The 20,574-nt window shown below is 47.2% G+C and overlaps 1 protein-coding gene across 1 annotated transcript in view; it reads left to right on the top strand.

Annotated features, from left to right (window-relative positions):
* Positions 1-20,574, top strand: part of LOC104530611 (glutamate receptor ionotropic, kainate 4) — a 127,265-nt gene that overhangs the window by 76,655 nt on the left and 30,036 nt on the right. The window contains exons 7-9 of the mRNA XM_010175258.2: positions 6,208-6,369; positions 11,171-11,323; positions 12,525-12,629. Of these exons, the coding sequence (XP_010173560.1) occupies positions 6,208-6,369; positions 11,171-11,323; positions 12,525-12,629 (420 nt within the window). The remainder of the gene's footprint in view (positions 1-6,207; positions 6,370-11,170; positions 11,324-12,524; positions 12,630-20,574) is intronic.

Below are 20,574 nucleotides of genomic sequence, written 5' to 3'. Positions count from 1 at the left end.
CTTGTCAATAGTTTATAAATATACTGAGCCTTTCAAGAAAACCATAAAGCACTTAACATAATATTGTCCACTTGAGTAAATAAATAAATGTGTTCTTAGAGGAGCTTAGGCATGATTAACAGACTCAACAGCTCAGCTCTGAGGGCAACAGGATCCAGAGAGGCAAAGGCAGGTATTTTCTCCAGTGCTACATCTAGCGGAAGGGGTTCGACAGTCTCAGAGGAGAAATTGGTGCCAGATTGTGAAGAATTGACCATTGCAGGGGCCAAATGTCCCAGCCAGGTAATGAGCATGCAGCCATGCACAAGGCTGGTGACTCTGTTATGGATGAGGGCGGGAGCTACCCCCAGTCCCCTGGGGAAGTCACTCACTTTAAACTGTATTTTGTGTCCTTTGTTGATTTGCATGTCTTCCTTGTACTCTTGCTGCTGTTAATGATCTCCATCAGTACTAGAGAGCTATAGGGGGTACCTCAGAGACACAGGAACCTAAAGTTTTTTCAGGCTTCTTGTGAGGAATCCATATTTGAGTTATTTATTTGGGTGTCTCTGGAGGAAGAGGAGGCCTTCTACTCTCTTCTGTCAGCGAGTCTCGCTCCAGACTCAACATGTTGTTCATGCCTGAACTGTGAAAAACTCGAGTGACTGCAGAGCAGTTGCACCAGATCTGTTCAGTGTAAACAGGACCAGGATGGTACCTTCTGCCCCTTTGCACTAAGGGTACTAGTCCTGACACCCATGGCCTGGGGAGAGATGCACTGGAGAGAGTTTCGTTTGCTCAAAGAACCAAGAGCTGAGATACTTTATCTCCTCTGGTTAACCTTAAAATGGTGAATAATGATGCACATTGGCATCCAGTGATATCAGCAGTGAAGTCACTAGAGCAGTGCTGACTTTGCACTAGCTGAAGGTTTGGCTCTTGCATAAAAGCTGCCAGGCAATCTCAGTATGGGAATTGAAAGCCTGTGTTTGGAGGGTGACAGCTTTTCTAAGCACCAAATACTCTTGAAGTGGAAGTTTTGCCAGAGTGAGGGCTTAATAGAGAAATGGAAGCCTTGGCTCAGTATTCTCCTTCCCATCCCACATAAAAATAGAGAAGGAACGGTACAGTGTGTTCTGGACCTACAGCAAGCCTGTGCCTGGTGTAAATCAGCCTTTACCGCTGTCATAGGGCTGGATCCTTGGCTGGGACCGAGGGGAATGAGGTCAGTGCAGCCTGCTGAGCTTACAGCACCAGGAGTTACTCCTGCTGAGCAATGACAGCATCAGAGTCTGTTTTGGATGCTGCTAATCAGCAGATCCAAAAATCCAATAAAGTCCTTGCAGTAATTAAGAGAGGAAGATAACCAGGTGTGTGTGTGTGTGAGTTGGGGGGGGGGAATGACATCTTAGTAGATTGAATTGAACAAATCTTGTTCCTTCCAGGGGATTGGGGTGGGGTGAGGTCAAGCAGGGTGTGGGAAGGTCTTGGAGTCACTACAAATGAAATAAGCCCATCTTTATACTTGTGTCCGGCATGCAGGTAGTGTCCACCGTCTTCCTGCTTCCTGGGTGATCGAGGTTATTAAAAATGTGATAAGAATCGAGTCAGGGAGCGAGGTTCTGCACACACAAATGGGATGCAGAACAATATCACCAGCTAAATCGATAAAGCTGGAAGGAGCTCAGTAGCTGATGCAGAGCACTGAATAGCAAACTGGCCGTCTCGCCACTGCAGGGTGAGCAATTACCAGGAGCCACTGGCTGGAGTGAGACCACAGCGTGGCAGCACAGGGAGGTCTCGTGGGTTTGCAGCTCCACACTTTAAAATACATTTGCTTATCAGGCAGCCTGTTATGACACAAATAAAGCCCTCTTCCACACAGAAGTCTGCATCTTCTTCTTAGGCTTGGGAGGGAGGGTGTGATGGGTGGCATTGGGGCCAGTAGCGAGGGAAGACCTGGACATCATTTGTGGAGTCCACTTTAGTCTGGGAGAGCATCACTTAAGTGCAGGTTTGGCAGGATACTTCATTAGTTATATGCTTGAGTATGAAGGCTGGCTTTGATGTTTTGCATTGTAAGGCATGTTGTTTATCTGTGTCTCTCTTAAGTTAAATTGTGCTGTTAGGTTTTTAATAACTTTGTTTTGGTTTTTTTTTCCTCTGTGCTTCAGTTTACTCCTCTGTCTTGTGGGCACAATAATTTCCTTGCGGGTGTCCCCACAGGGCGAGGCAGCTGTGACTTTGTACACTGACCCAACGCTGTGCTGTGACAGTATGAGGAGCAAGGTGTTGCTCTGTGACAGAGCCAGAGTGAAACCAGCAGGGCAGGCGGGGGATTTCCATCAGAAACCCACTGGCACATTGTAGGAGCTCTGTTGCCAGTGCGAGCTGAGGTGGGAAAGGGCTTGTGGGTGCCGAGTCCTGGTTGGGATCGGCTGGCATGCAATCCAGATGTGGAAGCTGAGAGACTTGTACTGAGAAATATGCTTGTTGCACCTTATGTGTTTATGTTTCTAATGGAATGGAGACTATACCCTGTACATCTCCTCATCATAACTCAGAGCTAGAGACACCAGAAAATCCAAGCTCATGGCTTTAAAATCATGAATTACAGAGCTTGGCTATGTGGCTTTTATTATCCAAGTTCTCCCAATGATCTAAATGTTTGGGTCACTCCATAGGTTTTGTCTGTTGCTGTAAAGAGAGAATGTAGGTCGAGTGCCGCATGAAGCACAGAAACCCAAGAGTGACTTCATCCTCTAATAACCCTCCAGTACTGTCTCCCAGGGAACCCCTTTGTATTCAATTAGCTAATGTGTGCCTAGCACTTTGAAAATATAGAGTGCCATAGAATTGCTAAGTGTTGTTATTTAATAGCACACATTTAGTTGTTGCAGCCCTGTAGTAGAAGTCAAAATCTACACTGTAATTGCCTCTTGCTCCTGCAGAATTTGCTGTGATTTGAGCAAAGCCTGGGGATTTTTCTTCTGTAAAAGTTCATTAATTTTGGCTGCAGACCCTCAGGGCCTACTTTTTCTAAGATATCATGAAGCAGAATATTGACTTTTGGTGGGTGCTTTAAAAAACAGACTGAAAAGAAGGGGAAGAATTCAGGCAGCCAGGATTTTTGCGTACCTGAAATTCACCTTGGCATGATTTTTAAAGGTGTTCTCTGTGCCTCAGGTTGCACTGGTTGGCATAAAGGAGCTGGACTGAGACAGAGGGCAAAGTGCTGGTCAACTATTGCAATTGTTCCAGTGTAGAGAGAGGGAAAAACTGGCAGTGGAATAGAAGGTAATGAGGGAGATGCTGTTTGCACCCATTTCTTTGATTCACACCCTCTTGTGCTCACCAGGTACCCCGATCTTGCCTGAAAGCGCGTGGTTACAAAGCTGTATTTGCACAGGTGAAGGAGGCTAGGATGAGGTGCACCAGGGCTTGGAGTCCCACTTTAAACAGGATCTGCTGACAGGTCTGAGCTATTTTTTCTAATGGCTCCTTGCTCTTATTGCATTGGAAAGCTATCTCCTAGCCTGCAACAGCAGCAGCCAGCACTGCAGATAAGGAAGAGTAACTACAGGAGGAGAAGAGAGGCAAGGCAGCTGTGAAACTATTCCATGTAAGCCCTAGCTCCACCAGCTTTGTTTAGCAGTCAAGGCAAGGTCAGGTACCTGTACCTTAGTGTGCTTGGACTGCTTAAATTTTTTCCTAGCTTAGGCAAAAGTCAGCTTCAGTACATCTCAATGAGAAATCCTTGTATCTGACACCAAATCCCTGTGCACCCGCTACAGAGCCATTCACGTGTCTGAGTCTTGCTTCTCAAATCTTGAACAGTCTTTCTCTGCCTCAGTCTGATCTTTGACAAGGTAAATGTGTTCACACTTGCATGCAAACGTGTGGTGAGAGGAGCCATCTGAGATCAGCTCCAAGAGTGGGGTTTTCCACCTCTTTTCCTGACCTCTTGCCAGGCAGTGTCAGAGGCTCAGCCATCACTTGCCGTTGGGGAGGCAGGGCAGGAGGTAGGACCGGGGCTGATGGATGGGGTGTCAGGCTCTGGAAACCAGCTGAGTGGTGCAGGCCTTGAATGGCAAATGAGCTTGTGTTTGCAAAACGTGGGTTTGGAAATGTCAAGCGTGGTGAATGACTGTGTTGGAAAGGGAAAAAACAAATGGGGATGGAAGCTGAGCCGGCAGGTACTGGAATATCTGGATGCTGTCATCCCTTTGCCCTCCGTAGCAAGCCTGACCCTACCAAACCTCTCTTATCCCATTGCAAATGAATGTGTCCCTCAAGGACGGTTTATCTCCATCTTATTGCATAGGCAGCTCACGGCTCATTTGCTTGTTTCTGTCCTGGCCCCACAAAATGCTCTTGTGCACATCTGTGGTGAAGCATTTAAAGGCAGAGTTGGAGCAGAGGGAAGGGACAGGGTCACGTACAGGCCAGTCGGTCCCTGTATGTTACAGATGTGGATGCTTTATGAGCATGACAGCAACAGAGATGGGGTTTTCTGCAGCTGGAAGCTTGCCTGGAAAAAAACAGATATGGAGAGCACTAACTGTAGAAAAAGACTGAAGCTCATGATGACCAACCACCACTGATGGGAATTGGGAAGAAGCTGCTATTAACATTTGAACCAGAGCAAGTTATTGACTCCAAGGGCAGCATGTCCGGGTCTGCCTGTGATGGCTTTGTTGGGCAGTGAGCTGCCTCCATCCTTGGCAGGACGCAGGTATTTCCCCAGGGAAATTGGGCTGATGCAGTTGGGGATCCCTCCCAAAAGCTGTGCAGGGAGCTGAGTCGGGCACTGAGACAGACCCCACCACTCAGCCAGCCTGAGCAGACTGTACCCATGGGTTCAGCCTTGTGACTGCTGCGCGACCGGGGCAAATTGCACCCCTGCCTCAGTTTCCCCCAGTGAATTGAGACCAGTGAGGCTCATTCCCTCACCCAGGAATTGCTAATTTAAGGAGTAGAATGTAACGAACCTGACAGGGCCTGAGCAAACTCAAAAGCTTTGAAGTGTTTTCAGGGGAGAAAAAGCCTAATAAATAAAGGCACTAATTTCAGCTGCCTTGAGATTGGGTTGGTCTGGCCTGAGACTGAAGCCTTGGACTCTGTGGCTGTTTTGGTACATAACATCTCATTTTCTTTCTGCTATGAGGAAGCCAAGAGGGCAGTCAGACAGCTGCTCACGTTGTGCCCCACACAATTTGACTTCTGCCTCAGGGGGAGGTAGTATTTTGCAGGGGTTCAACTTATCCCCTGCTGCTCTGCTTGCATCCAGGATCTCCCCAGGCCCAGGTCCTCATTAGCCATCTGCCCTTGTTGTGTGGGTTGATAGGATGCCGTGGGTAAATGGATCACCTGTCAGGAAGGCAGGAGGATAATATCATTCAAATGAATCAATAGTTCACAGGCAATTTCATGTTACCTAACGTTAATGTGGTTGTGTCCAAAATGCACTTAATCCTGTGTCTGATCGCATCCTCATGGGAGTTTGCAGTGCTGGAATCGTCTTGTAACTCCATGTTTCAGAGATTTACAGACATTGTTCCTACGTGCACGTATACGCAGGAAAGATAAAAAATGACTTGACTCACTGAGATCTTATAGTCCACAGAGCCAAAAGACATTCGTATTAGTGATGGAAGAGAATGAGTATGCAGCAGTTTGTGAAACTATTACTCCCACCTTTTCACTCCGTTTTAGCAATTAGCAAAAGAGAAATTAGTGAGGAAGGCACCGTTATTTCCTGCTAATAGGACAAGGAGGGCTGGACTCCTCTACAGGAAACTGGCTTTGTCATGTAACTGCTTCCATTGATGTGAGTAGCAAAATAGAGCTCTCTTTCTGCCTTTCTTTTTTTTTAATGCAGTCATTTTTATACCTCTTACCACTTGGCTCTCTAGAAATGCAAGAGGATGGGCCCCCCACACCAAAGCCCACAGTCAAAGCACCTTACCATCCTCCACAGGGGCAGGGGTTTTAAACAGGGTTTAAAATTTATATCACTGAATTGGATCTGGTGGTTGTAGAGCAGCTTCACTCAGCAGATGATGTTTGCCACCCAGGCTGGGGTCCAATTCAGGGTGCTCTCAGGGGAAATTAAAAATAGTGAAGAAAGGTATTGACAGCAATACCTTCAAAGGTATTGAGTGGTTTTGGAGCTTTTGGTGCCTATTTTCTTCCCTAATCCTGTTGTTCTGTTTTGGGCTGCTTTAGGAGTTTTCCCTCCAGCGCCTGGACAGCCTTCTGGATGATCGAGTCAACATCCTGGGATTTTCCATTTTCAACCAGTCTCACGCTTTCTTCCAAGAGTTTGTTCAGAGTCTCAACCAGTCCTGGCAGGAGAATTGTGATCATGCTCCTTTTACTGGGCCAGCAGTAAGTAAAACTTATTCCCATTGTCCACAGCCTCCCTGAGTCAGAAGTTGCTATAAACCATCAGGAAAAACCTATGAAAAGAGCTGCAGGCTGGTTCTGAGAAGACATTGGCAATGCAGTGTGAATGAAGACCATGCAGAGGTAGAATCTCTGGTCTCAAATGTATGGTTGCATGGTATTGACTGCTTATTTAATCCAGGTAACCCCTGTGCTAAAGAGCTTGGTCATATCACCAGACTGCTGTTGTACTGCTGTACCTTGGATTGTCTTTCATGGTTATTCGTCTCAGGTAGATGGCAATCCAGGAATGGGATGAATGAACCAGTCAGAGCACCTTAGTTGAGTTAAGCAGGTAGGAGAGGACTCGGAATGTCAAGGTGTGACTTACAGGAGAGCCTCCAGATCTGGAGAATACTAAGGTGATGTTGAAAGCCTGTGGTTGCCCAAAGGGACCTTGGGGAACCATGTGGGTATAGAGCTTTAAAGGCCTTGTCTGTAACTTGAATGGCTGTACAGCTTTAAATTCAAGCCTAATCTTAATTTGAATTATATTTAGTCTGTGGTTTCAGGGGATGATGCAGCCCTGATTCAGTGTCCCCCTTGTGAAATTTGTCCCTGTGTATTTACCTTAAGGAAAATGGCTTGAGGAAGAGGGAGTCTGGATGCAAATAGCACAGAAAGGGCTTAGGCAGATACCAAGGGGCTGTGTTATGTGGCATGCTGTAACATCTCCCTGATGAGTGTGCAGATCAGCACCGAAATCTTCCCTAGGGACTCTTCATAACCAGGCAGGTTTGCAAAGCTGATTTGCCAAATCAGGGATGTGGGGAGGGGAGGGCACAGCTGGAGCTGGAGGAAGGGAGAGAGAAAATGTCATCAGTGGAACCCTTTGCATCATTTTTAATGAACTCAGAGTCCCCTTGACAAGCTGAGGCAGCTGTGTACTGCTGAAAACCTCCTTGTTATCACTATAAAGTGATCTTAAGCAGGCAAAATAAGGAGCTTTCTGCCCTTTCTCTCCACATCCTATTGGTTTGGCAGGGAGCTCAGGCCATGGTTACTATGTGCCTGGGACTATCCTGCTTCCCCTCCTCCCAGCCTTCCTGGATGCAGGTGGCTGCAGTGAGTTTGCTGTCTGCCCTGCTAAATCTCTATAGGATTGCTACCAGGAAGCTTCATGTTTGGATGACAGTTGCAGGGACTGTTTGGAGGTATTAAAAATAAATTTCCTTCTAACAGCACAAACAGAAGACAGTAGGAACAGGACCGTAGCAGGTGTGATGGGGAAATAATGGATCTTGGTCTGCCTTCTTACCTGTGTTGTCCTGAACAACCAGCAAAATCTGTAGGTGGAAGGATGCAAGAGTATGTCTCACTGCAGCAATTTTTTTTTTTTTTAAAGGAGTTCAGAGCTGAATGGAGCTGTTTGGTTTGTGAGCTGAGCCTAAATCATCCATCAGTGTAATATTAAGTCAGCTGGATGCTCCTTTCATTCATTTATAAAGTGTAATCAGCCATACATCAGGCTTCCTCCCTGGCCAGGGAGGATGTATCTGGAGAGAGGGGGCTTGGCCACGCTGCATCTCCCTGATCTAGACAGTTCCAGCCCTGCTGTCATTAGGGGACCTGCCTGGGAGCTGCAGTGCCTTCCCAAACACCCACTGTGTGCCTACTCTTGGCTGTGCTAGGCAGCTCCTCTTGTGCTAGCTGGTGGGCAGCTTCTCAGGAGGGACTGTTATTCTTCTTGTACAAATTGGGGAATTGAGGCATGGAAGGGAAGTAACTTTTCCTGTTATATCAGAGTCAGGGAATCTACAACACAGTGGGAAAGTGGGTTTGGTTCTCCTCAACCTTAGGGTAGAGCCTTAACCAAAAGACTCTTTCTGATAATGGGAAGGTTCACTCTATGTTCATAGCAAGGCTCCCGTCACCAATATGCCAGGCACCAAGTGATGAGAAAAGGGCCTTGCCCTGAGTGGTGAAGATACAAAGCAGAGGTGAAGTGAAATATTCCCAGGCAGGGCATGTGTTTCCTCTCCTATGTCTGTGAGGGAAATCCAGTACCATTTTGCCATGCATTGTCTCTGCTGTTGGAAATCTGGCAGGTCTTGTCTCCCAGAGAGCATCTCTCTGTGTAAGAACTTCACCCTTTAGTCCTGGAAAGCAGATATCTCGTGGAAAGCTAAAAAGAGAAAAGGAAGCTCAACAGCTGGAAGTGACAGGAGGGAGGTTTCCCGTGAGCTGCAAAATCCCAGGGCTTTCTTGCTATAGAGCTGAGAAAGCATCTGAGGAAGGAGGGAGCTGCTTGCTCTAATGCCATTCTCATTAATCACATTGCAAAGAAAGGAAATCAGAGAAAATCATTCAAATTACAGATGGCTAGATTAGGTAATTAGAATTTAGGCTAAAACAGATGTTTGTAATTAAGTGTTTATGTCATTGAATAAAATCCAGATTGTAAAGTCTATTTCACAGGATTTTAATGGTTTTAATTCTCTGTGTTATGTTTGGGGGCAAAGATACAGATGATAATATTTTAGGAAGAAAAGAAAAAAAAAAACAACCCTCATGGCAAAACCTAGACTAGCCAAGTGTGTTCATGTTTCCCTAGAGACCAGTTTACCTTTAAACATGGCCTTTACATGGGAAATTTCTGTAAATAAAAAATAAAGTGGGATCTTCCACTCAACCATGCTTAACTTGCTGTTAGTTTCTAGAGGGGTAGCTGGGGTGTTGGGAGGAAGGAGTGTTGCATCCAGCAAGGAACTGTAGTGTACCTGGGTAGTGCTCGGGTATCACAGCCCCCTCTGTAATCCCTAAATTGCTTGAAATCATAAGAGGGCTGCCAGAAATTCTAACAAATTGTTCGAGGCTAAGGAGTAAAATATTACAATCAATAATGTCAAATGCTTCACTAAGATCTACACGTCTCTTGCTCACCAGCTAATAAGAGATCATTAACTGTTCAGGAAAAAATGGAAATGAAAACCCAGCAGGAGACAATTAAAATGTTGGGACAGTATTCTGGTGTGAGACGGTGAAACTTTGGGGTTTCAGGCATTGCGTTTGCTCTCCTAAGAATTTTGTTTGTCCAGCTGACATTCATATGGTTCCTGATTCAGGAAAGCAATTGCTAATCAGGTATGGTATCCTGTAACTTGAATGGGATTTGGTCCACAGTTAAAATAAGTATATACTAAAGAGCTTCATGGAATGGGGACTGAGGACAGGACAAACTGAAGAGGTCCTATTAGGAAAAGAGCTTGTATAAAAGGTAAAAAAGATAGGTAGAGAGAAGGATGTGTCAGTTCCTTAAGGAAGCTCTGGAAAATGCTTCTTGGGAGAGGAATGTTTAAGTCAGATATGAATATTAACAAAAAAAAAAAAACCCTTAGCAAACTTACCCCTGAAGAGAAGGAAAGAAATGCAGGAGACAGGCTTGCTGTCATTGCAAAGGGACCTGTGGTATCTCATAGCTGAGGCAGGATAGGGAACAGGATGCCAAATTTCTGTTCCCCCTCTGCCATCAATTCCTTGTGTGTCCTCAGGCTGCTCAGCTCCTCTGGTGTTACAGTTTACCTGCTGTGAAATAGCTGTAATAAAATGTCATAGCTCTGGAGCCAGTCAATCCTCATTATTAGCAGAAAGCTCTCAACATATATGACCAAAGGTACTGCTTGTTGCATGGAGACAGGTCGGATGCAAGACTGATAGGTGCCACTCAAGTTGCTCAGTGCTCACTGGAGAATCCCGAGATGCTATTTGTGTAAAACAGATTAAACTGGTACGTGCAAGAGGAATGTGATAGAGTGAATATTATAGAGCAAATAGGAGTCTGTACCAGAGCTGGAAGAGTGAGAAGTTACTGGTGCCATTAGAGCTGGTGTTTGGGGTTTTCCTAGCATTAGGCTGGAATCGTGCCTCTTGACTCCTGCCAGCTCCTATGTTTTAAGGTTTTGTGCTGCTTGTTTACTACCTAGTCCTGGGCCATTGTGGTCAAGGAGGTTTTATTATTGATCCGAGTAAGATCAAGCAGGGTTAAATCTGGCTTACTGTTCCAGTTAGTAACAGAGCTGAAGCCAAAGGTTTGTTGGGATGATTGAACTGGGCGAGATTGTCCCTGCAGGGCCACTGGCAGAAGTGAATAAACCCAATCAGGCTGTGGGAGGAATAGTGATGTGGATACTGCTGAAGTGCCATAAGTCACAAACAGGGTGAGGTGGGGGAAAGGAGCCCCAGGTTAGGGACCAAACCCATTGCTGGGAGCTGGGAGGGTAAGAGGATGCTCTGAGAAGTAGCCATGAGGAAAACGTAGCCTTGATAGTAATGAACTGCAGCAGCTTAATTCCAGCAGAGTCAGGATGTGACAATAATTGAAAGAGAAATCTTAGTCACAACAGTGAACACGAGAGAGCAAATAGCTGATTAATAATTAGATCAAAAACATCAAAACGGTTGTGCATGGGCAAAACCCACAATTTTCAAGGCTTGATGGGCAAAGAAATCTGATTAAAGGCAAAGAAAGCAAAGATGAGAATGAGAGGGGATGAGCTTTGTGTGCTGGACATTCCTTCAGCAGTGTCCCTACAGAGCAGGTAACAGCCTAGGTGGTCTCTACGAGATATGAAAGCCAGGGCCTAGCTGCTTGAGAAGCAGATCTAGCAAAACCTCATTTCTTGTGGGTCTGCCTTTCAAAGCAGCAGTCAAAGAAGGACTCTGCTTGCTGCAAGGTCCTGAGGGTGCAGCAGGAGGCTTGATTTTTATCTTCCTGTCTTAATGTTTTTCTTCCTTTTCCCCACAGCTCTCTTCTGCCTTGTTGTTTGATGCTGTGTATGCTGTGGTGACTGCCGTGCAGGAGCTGAACCGGAGCCAGGAGATTGGTGTGAAGCCCCTGTCCTGTGGGTCTGCCCAGATCTGGCAGCACGGCACCAGCCTGATGAACTACCTGAGAATGGTGAGAAGGGACTGAAGTTTGCTGCCGTGTTAGGAGCTAGCACTTGTCACTGCCAGAAGCAAAAGACATGTATGTACATGCTGATGCTGGCACAGTTTTCAAGCACTGAGTGTGAGTCTGTTTGAAGGTAGCACTGGGAATGAGAAGAGAGGAGATCTAAGGGCTGGTTTGTCACTGGCCTTGGAACGACATAAAACTCTCAGTTTTTTCAGGCTTTGCTACAGAGTAACTGGAATTCAGTGACTTTTTTTTAAAGTATGAATATTTCTAATTGATTTGAGCTCTGTTTTGAGTGAACTGGAGTTGATACAAGGTCTTGCAGTACAATTGCTTAGAGCTCAGTGGCAAAATATGAACTTCCCTTTGAAGGTGTTTGAGCTCCTCTGAACCCAAGTATGGTTGCTGGAACTGATCAAGCCTAGTTCTGGCATGAGAACAGACCCTGAAATTTCAGCCTTGAGAAATAGTTGAAGTTTGTCCATATGATTCCTGAGAGCTGAAGGAGCATGTTTCCTGAATCTGTTTGGGGTGCAACTGAAATGTCGTGAGACGAAAAAATTTAACAAGATTATTTTTCCCCCAAAGGAAGAATCAGCTGAACCTGAACCTTGTGTCACTTTGGTTGATGCATGTGAACCCTGCTTTAAATCTCACCCTTAGTCAGAGACAAGAAAACTCTTCAGCTTCCCTTGTCTCTGCTGCTAGGAGGCCCAGTAGTTTGCCCTTGTTACTGAAGAAGTGCTCCAGCAGCAAGTGAGCAGTGGTTCATCTGCACAGTGAGGCTAGACACGCATCCTGGCTCCGTTGCAACATGCTCTTGTGTTAAATGCAGGCCTGGTACCGTGAAACAGCATGTAATGGTTTGTGGAGGAATCCTCAGCTAGAGATTTGGTGTGACAGGACAAAGAGCTCGTGGAACATGGTGTTAGCCTTGGGATGGAGGGAGGCAGTGAGGGGCTGCAGAGGGGGTTGTTCCAAGAGCAGCTGGTGCAAAGAAATCTGGGGAGCCCTGCGCCTTGCGCTGCTGATTCTCCTGCTCCCCTCCACACCTCTCAGTGCTACCCTAGCCAGACTCTGAAAACAATTAGGATGGCAACACAAGGATTGCATTGCTCTTCCTGCCAGGAGGGTGAACGCCAGCGCATGGGGCAGTGGGGTGAGCTGCCTCGATGGGCGCTGTAACTCATTCTCTCTTGGACAGGTAGAATTGGAAGGTCTCACTGGCCACATCGAATTCAACAGCAAAGGTCAGAGATCCAACTACGCCCTGAAAATCCTGCAGCACACACGCAGCGGCTTCCGGCAGGTAAGAGCGACCGCGCTACCCCAGGGATGGTACCCAGGGATGGTTTGTGCGTAGCCTGCTGAGGACTTGGCTTGGGCTGCTGCTGCAGGGAGATTGCAGACACCATCCTTTGCAAGAGGAAGCGTTCAACATGTGGCAAACATGGCGTGGCTGTCACAGTAGCTGTTGCTGGGCCTGGGTTGGCAAAAACACTGTATTTCATTTAATCAAGAATTTAATCAACTGCTTGAGAGAGTCCAGCACAGAGCCACGAAGATGATGAAGGGAGTGGAGCATCTCCCTGCTGAGGAAAGGCTGAGGGAGCTGGGGCTCTTTAGCTTGGAGAAGAGGAGACTGAGGGGAGACCTCATTAATGTTTATAAATATGTAAAGGGCGAATGTCAGGAGGATGGAGCCAGGCTCTTCTCAGTGATGCCCAATGGTAGGACAAGGGGCAATGGGTGTGAGCTGGAACACAGGAGGTTCCGCTTAAACTTGAGAAGAAACTTCTTTATGGTGAGGGTGACAGAGCCCTGGGACAGGCTGCCCAGGGAGGGGGTGGAGTCTCCTTCTCTGGAGACATTCAAGACCCGCCTGGATGCCTTCCTGTGTGATCTCATTTAGGTTCCTGCTCTGGCAGGGGGGTTGGGCTGGATGATCTTTTGAGGTCCCTTCCAATCCCCAACATTCTGTGATTCTGTGTCTTGAGATAATTTAGATTTGTCTTAACGTACCATGCCTGTGATGTGGTGCTGTTGCAGCCAATATCTGTCCTGTGGCAGTTACCCTCCTGGGCAGGATATGATTCAGGGCATAAAGTGTGCGCTAGATACAAGCCCACGCTCAAGACACTTTTGTTCTTAAGCTTGTTGAGACACATGTACTCAAAATTATTTGTATGGGGAAAAAATGGGGGAATTTCCCACAAAATGGACAAAAAAGGGTACTATGAACCTTTCCAAACAACTGTTTCTGGGAGGGAAAGCAAAGGGGGCAATCCAGCCTGGTGTGCAGGAGGAAATGTGAGATAATTTACCTCAGTTTATGATGCGTGTTCCTCTGTAACATGTTTGCTTAGCTCAGACTCTCATTTGCTTTTTGTCTCAGTGCTTGTAGATTCCTCCCAGTGCTGGTCCTTTTCCTGCTTGTGACCTTGTTACCCTTGTCCAAGGGATGTTTTCTGGCTTTAGCTAAGGTTAAGGATAACCATGTGGGGCCACATATATCAAACTGTTGAGATTATGTGACACAAGCCCAAGGAATGAGGATTTTACTGGTAAAAGCAAACCTAATTCAGGTAAAAAAATTGGAAGTCCCAGGAAAAGGGTATTCGTCTGTCTTATTTCCCTACTGACAGCTCCACACCTGCCCTTTTCTTGGAGATTGTCACTTCTCCTAGACACTGGCAGAGAACAAAAGCTACTGTGTCTTACCCCACACCGACAGAGCATTCTGGCATTAGGAAATCTCTCCTGGTCTGGCAGCAGTGAATTTTAGCCTTGGCAAGGATGTTGCCTGCCAGTTCTAACCTGTCAAGTGACAGCTCCGCTTTGATGCTGCCTTTAGCTGAGGGAACCAGGGATCAGGATGGCATTTTCCCCACAGTAAGATCTCTCATAGCACCAATGCCCTTTTAATCATCTCCCAGACCCATCATACTCTGAACAAAAGTGACAGATCCAAGCCCATCTGTATTTGTAAGAGCATGCATTCAGCTGGAGCTGAAGAAGCCCATGCTGGAAGGCTCCCTACAACAGCTATGGTTTTGATGTGTTTAAATGTGGCAGGGAGTCCTTTTGGAGCAGTGCTTCACCCAGAGTGCTGCAGAACTCTTCTCCAAAAACCCAGTCTGACAGGAGAAAACCTTTTTTTGACCTGTTGCATGCAGCAGCTTGGTAAATAAGCAGCTTCATGTTTCAGAGGTACCCAGGAAACCTGCGCTGAGACTAAGCTTTTCAAATTTCCCATCGGAGAGTGGTGGTGATAAATCACTTCCAGTCGCAGTAACAAGGTGCTGGAAGGAAGAGGCAGTCCCTTGGTGTGCATGGTTTGCCAGCCCTCTCTTGTCAGAAACCCATGGGGGAGGAGATAGTCTTTTTAAAACTGCTCTGTATTCCTGTGACAGCCTTTCTGCCGTCTGCTCTCCTCTTCTTAGGCAGCCTGCTCTCAAGGGTCTTGCCTGACTGATGGCAGTGCCCAGAGGGGTGTTAGGGTCCCTTGCAGGCTGCAGGAGTTTCTTGTGATGTGCCTGGCTGCGAAGGGCACCCCCAGACAGAGCTGGGAAACCTGAGCAGGGTCCTGCCTGGTCCTGCCCACCCCTCCCGGTCACAGCAAAGGGAAGCCCAAGGCCGCTCTGCTGTACCATAAATAGTTATTTTCTTTTTGCCAGCCTGGCTTCTTGTGATGAAAATGACTAAATAAATCATTAGAAATAATGTAATTAAACCCACCATGAGGGGACAGGGTAAGGAACAGGCATTCACATCCTGGAGACAATCTTGTTCCCAAGACTTATATTAACTGATTTGCTCAGGCTCTTGTTTGAAACACCCCTATTCCCTCCTTAGTTTTAATCAAGCTCACACTCTCTGCCCATTTCTGTCTTTCTCTCTTTCCTTCTCCCTCTTTCTCCCCCTCTCTCTCCTTCCATCTATCGAAGCCACAGGGACTTCCAGCTCATCAACTTTGATAGAGTGTTCACCAAATCTTGAAGCTGATCCAGCCAGCAAACAAATTAGAGACACTTAGATTTTCCAGCTCGCTGTTGCTTTTGGGCAAGGAGACAGGGCTTTTTGACATCCAATTTTTAATACATTTATGTAACACACCAAACATGTCTTTTCCTGATTTAGCTTAACTAGTGGAAATTTTTTCCCCAGCCATATGAGAGCTGCTTTCTGTTCATTGGTTGCGTGATAAAGTACAGACTCGTTAATTTGTTGGTGATCCATAGATCTGACAAGGACTGAGTTTGTAAATGTCATCTTCTTATTTTTTTTTCCCCTTTCTTTGCCCCTTTCAAAAACATTGCAGCACACCCCTCTGCTTTCAGCATAGTGATTTGCAGTAAACCAAGAGCAAGTTTGGCAGCTTAACAGGAGAAAGGAATGAAGAGGGGCTGTGATTTATAGGGCCCCAGGAAGGTGAGTGTGCAGAGGAGAGGCAGGGTGGGCAAGGGAAGCTTCTCTGAGGGCTGGAGCCCTGCAATGGGGACGTTGTCCCCAGCTCTGCTTGTGACCCCTTGTTCTTGCCTGGTCCTAAGTGTGGCCAATGAGTTGCCGTTTAGCTAAAAGCTTTGCTGCTGCCCTGAGACAGAGCAGTGGAAGTGATGGGGGTGTCTAATTGGTATGTTGATGAGATACAGATGAGTTACCAGCCGATAGCTCTGAGACCCTCTGCAATCCCCGCCACATCAAACCTTTTTAACTTAGAAGCTGCTAATCAGTCTCAATGGGACTTGTTCCTCTTTAGCTGTTACCCCCAGCAAGAGTTCAGGGACAGATCCTGCTAAGAACAAAGTCTTTCATCCCCCAAGACCCGATGAACTCAGTGCTTGCCACCATCAGGACCTGCCTGTGCTATGCCAGGTGTCAGTCATGTTGTCTGAAGGGGAGGTCTGGGGAGGAAGGGGATTGCAGGGGCTGCTGTGTGGCCTCAGGGGTGGGGTGCATGTGTGTCTCGTGGTTGTACAGGTTTTAAAAGCTGGTGGTCTCTGTGTCCCGTGCTAACTTTTGCATGCTTGCCTTTCTGACATCACTCTTGCACTAGTGTCCTTCAGGAGTGCCAACCACGTGCCAGACCTGTGCACTGTCCTCTGAGGGCTTTCTTTCATTTATTTGTTTTATTCCTTTCCTCGCCCCTGTGTACCAAGTACCTTCTTAATTGGATCTCCTCCTGGCACAGTGTCTTTCCTGTTAGTGCTGACAAGGCTCTCCAAACGAGGACTTGATGAGAGATTTTTAGCATTTTGCACTCCTTCCTTTTCTTGGGGACACAGAGGAAGGGGAGCTGATGAATGCGAGCTGTAGGACAGTGCTTGCTAATCGGAGCCCAGAAGGTAGCTGGGTTTGCTGCAGTCGCAGTCCCCTGTCTGTTTTAAGACCCCTGCATGCAGGGCTGGCTTTACCTTAATTTTTAGCTTGGGAGTGGGGGTGGTAAATACCTGTGGTGCCTCTGAAGCTTATAGAGAGGTCTTGCTATGTTGTCTTTCACTGCCTCCAGCTGCCATTCAGGCCTGTGGGGCACTCAGCAGAAGACTTCACTAAAATCATTAGTTTGAGTGGTATTTAGTCATTGCATGCCACAAAGAGCTTGAAAGCCCAGGCGTCTTTAATATGTCTGAGTGGAGGAGCTGAAGGAATTGAGCCAGGAATGCCCCACTTGCATCGTGTTAGCCACTGGTGATTTTCTACGGAGTTGAAAAATCTTTAAGTGTCACTGATCCAAATAACACTTTTTGCAGAGCAGCTAATTTGAGGGACCTTGCCTGCCTGTGGGGATGGAGCAGTGTCACAAGCAATGGCACTTCCTTGCTTATTCTAGGCTTGAGGCTCTTTGGGCTGCTTCCCACTGAAACTGTGTGTTTGTTCCCTGTCTATAACAAGGACACGTAACAAGACCGAGGTCCTGCCTCGAGACACTCGCAGGCACTGCAGGTGGGACAGACAAAGTGGGGCTGGCTCTCCTTGTGGCAGAGGGCTGAGGATAGGGAAGCACCGGGAGGTGCAGAGATGATGGTGTGGGGGTCTGGGGGACCACACAGCCTGAGGACATGGAGGGAACTTTCTTCATCCATGGGCTGTCACATGTCACCAGGTTGTATAATCCCTCTCACAAAGGTATTGTGCTCCAGCTTGCAACCAGCTGTTGTGTTGCCCTTACTGCTCTTCTGGGAAAGGTAAGCCATCGCTTCAGCTCCTCTGATCATTAGAAACCCTCTTCTAATTTTCAACCTGTTTATTTCTGGATGGTTTACATCTATTTATTTATTGTGCCAACGCTATCATTTTAGCTTCAAAAGCTGTTCTACCTCTTTGCTAAGGACCTCCTCCACCTGATGTATTTATACAGACCAATCATATCTGCTACTAAAAAATCCCGAATCTTTAAGTCCTAGTCCAGAGCCTTAACAAAAGGATCATCTTATCCATGTTTGTGGAAAGCATTTGATTGTTTTCTAACACATTTTGCAGATGGATGTCTTTTGTTTTTCAGAGGCTCTTTATATGTAGATAGAGATAATTAAAATCACCTTGATATCCATCTTGCAAGAGAGGGAAGCGATCTGACTATCCCAGACATCCTCTGACACATTACACTTCAGAAACAGTGAACAGCATGAGGAGTCAATTAATGTCTTTATCATACTGCGAGGGGGACAGTGGTGAGCTGGAACAAACCAGGATGGGGTAGAAATACCCCAGCATATGGGGGTGTTTGGCTTTGGTGCTGAGGTAAAAGCAAGGTCAAACCCACTGCGCTGTCAGAGGAGGAGGCAGTCAATTAGTCTCAGTGTGCCAGCAGGGGAGGGACAAATTTTAGAACAGTGAGGGCTTTTAAAATTAAAGTTAATCTGTCACTAATTTCTGGTTGTGGAGAAAAAAAATTAGGCAATGTTTATGACTGATCACTTGCTCAGAGAGGCAATTGCTGCAGAGGGCCTGTTGTTCAGCAATCACAGCGAGAGGGAAGCACCTTTGTGCAGAGCTGGGGAATACAGCCCGGATAAATTCATCCTGTCACATGGATGCAGGTCCTGTGCAGGCCAGTTAAAGCTGCACTTCAAGGACTCCCTGTCCATGAAGTACATGGTAAATCTCCCAATTTGGGACTGTTGTTTTCAGAGATGAATCCTGCACTACAGTGTCACCGTGATGCTATAAGCTTGATGGTAGTTACGCCACAACAAGTAGTCAGGAGAACAAAGTGCCCAAGCTCTTCTCCCAGCCTGATCCAAGACGGTCACTGTTCTTCCATCTCCCCATCTTCAGGGAAGGCTGACAACCCCCCAGTACCCTCCTTTTGGTGGGGAGCCTCTGAGAGTTAATGCTTCCAACATGTTCAGAGGTCCTTGCTATGATAGGTGCTTTCAGCAGAGCATTATTAATGTTGGCAGAGGGGCTGGGCTGACAACTTGGAGGAATAATCTCTGTTGTGTTGTCCACAGAGTAAACAAGCCTTCCTAGAGCCTGAGCTGGCTCTGCCTGCGCTGCTGCAGCCCAGTACCTCAACTCCAGCCGGGGAGGAGAGCAGGCATGCACGTGACTGTCCTTTGCTTTCCCTGCCTGCTTTCCTTCTGCAGGGCCACGAGGGTCAGTTTGTCCTGTTTGCACTTCCCACTGCTCCTTGTGCCTAGAGATGAGGAGATTGGACTGAGGGCTCCTCACAGACGGCCGCTTTTGTAACAGCTTGTCAGTCGCTGGGGCTGGATTTGCACTGACAGCCAGGAGAAGAAAGGACTTGGCCCTTTCCTCGACATCCAGAGTGATTTAGACTGACGACAGCGTAGCAGCATGGTTGCAGTTTCAGGTTGTGTTTGGCTCAGATGCACGAGCCAAGTGATTCTGAAGTCCTCAAGCCATCAGTCATGCCAGAGGGAAAGCACTGCCAAGAAAAGCAACGGAGTGCATGGAGTCAATCCTGGGGCAGTGTAAATCAGCGTGCCTCCCCTCCATTTCTGTGGCGGTGCACCTGCCTGGCCTGTAGCTCTGCATCACCTTCCACCCACCTCTTTGAACATAAGAAGATTACTCTTTGAAGGAAGAGAAATCGATTTGTTCCTACCACCCTGACAAGTGTGGCACAGTGGAAGGATAAGCTGGGTTAGACCGACAGCACTCGAGACCACTTCTGTCAGCGTGAGGGAACTGGGCATGGATTTGCTCCAGCACCATGGCTACAGAGGAGCTGTGAAGACACCCCTGCATGCTGGGGTCACCCACTACTTCCTAGGGCCACAGCAACTCACTTCATTGGTGTCAGAGGACTTAGGCTGTGGCCAGCAATCCAGCATGCAGAGGGCTGAGACCTGATGAGGGCAGAGAGTCTTTGCAGGAGAAAAAGGAAAGAGAAGGGGTCTCGGAGGGAGCTGGCTTCCCTCAGCTGCCCATCTATCCATGAGAAAAACCAGAGCCTCTTTTAGGGAGCATAAGAGAGTGGGTGCCTAATTTGCATGCTCTGAATGAGCTGCTGGAGGTGCTGATCTCCCTGCCCAGAGCTCTGAGAGAGGGAGATTAGGCTCTTTAAGTTAAAATTAGATTTTGTTGAATATTCCTCCCCCTGGCTGAAGGCAGCAACTGGTTGCGTGGCGTCACAGCTGAGTCACGATGTCCTCCCAAGCACTGGGGGACTGGTCTCTACCACTGGTGGTGGGAATTAGGTTTCCTGCAGTGACACCGATGCTTGGATGGGTGAATTAAGCTACCTGTGGAGTAGCTACCTGTTGGGTGTGATAAGCCTGAATCAAAGAGTTTGGAGTCACTTAATCATAGGAGTTGGTATCTATTATAGCAGATAGAGGAGATGAGTCACGGTGCAGCACCACTGAGAACGTGGGTTCATTTCACCACCTGCCACCAAGGTGGAACTGCTGGTCAGGGCTAGAAGACATCTGCCCCATGTCGGCACTGCTGCTCTGGGATTGCAATGAAAGCTGTGATGCTGTGATATTCCCTGTGAAGTGGTGTTTTCCTCTGAGGAACAAACAGTGCCTATGCCAGCCTTTAACTGACGACAGTGACGCTCGCAGGACAGCGGGAGGTTTTGCTTGCTCTCGGGCAGGTGAAACGTTTGTTCAAAGGTGCAGAGACAGTGTAAGGCAGGACAGGAGTTGGAGGCAGGAATTCTGTATCCCCACTTCTGGGCTTTTGCTGTAAAAGTATGAGACTTTAACACTTCTTGAAGTTATTCTGAGCTGTGTCTGTAATGCATGTTGCCCATGTGAACAGCTCAGCATCATCAAACCTGG

The sequence above is a fragment of the Antrostomus carolinensis genome, unplaced genomic scaffold, assembly GCF_000700745.2.
Source record: "Antrostomus carolinensis isolate BGI_N321 unplaced genomic scaffold, ASM70074v2 scaffold4199, whole genome shotgun sequence".
Classification (NCBI taxonomy): Eukaryota; Metazoa; Chordata; class Aves; order Caprimulgiformes; family Caprimulgidae; genus Antrostomus; species Antrostomus carolinensis.
This window is presented reverse-complemented; position numbering and strand designations above follow the sequence as displayed.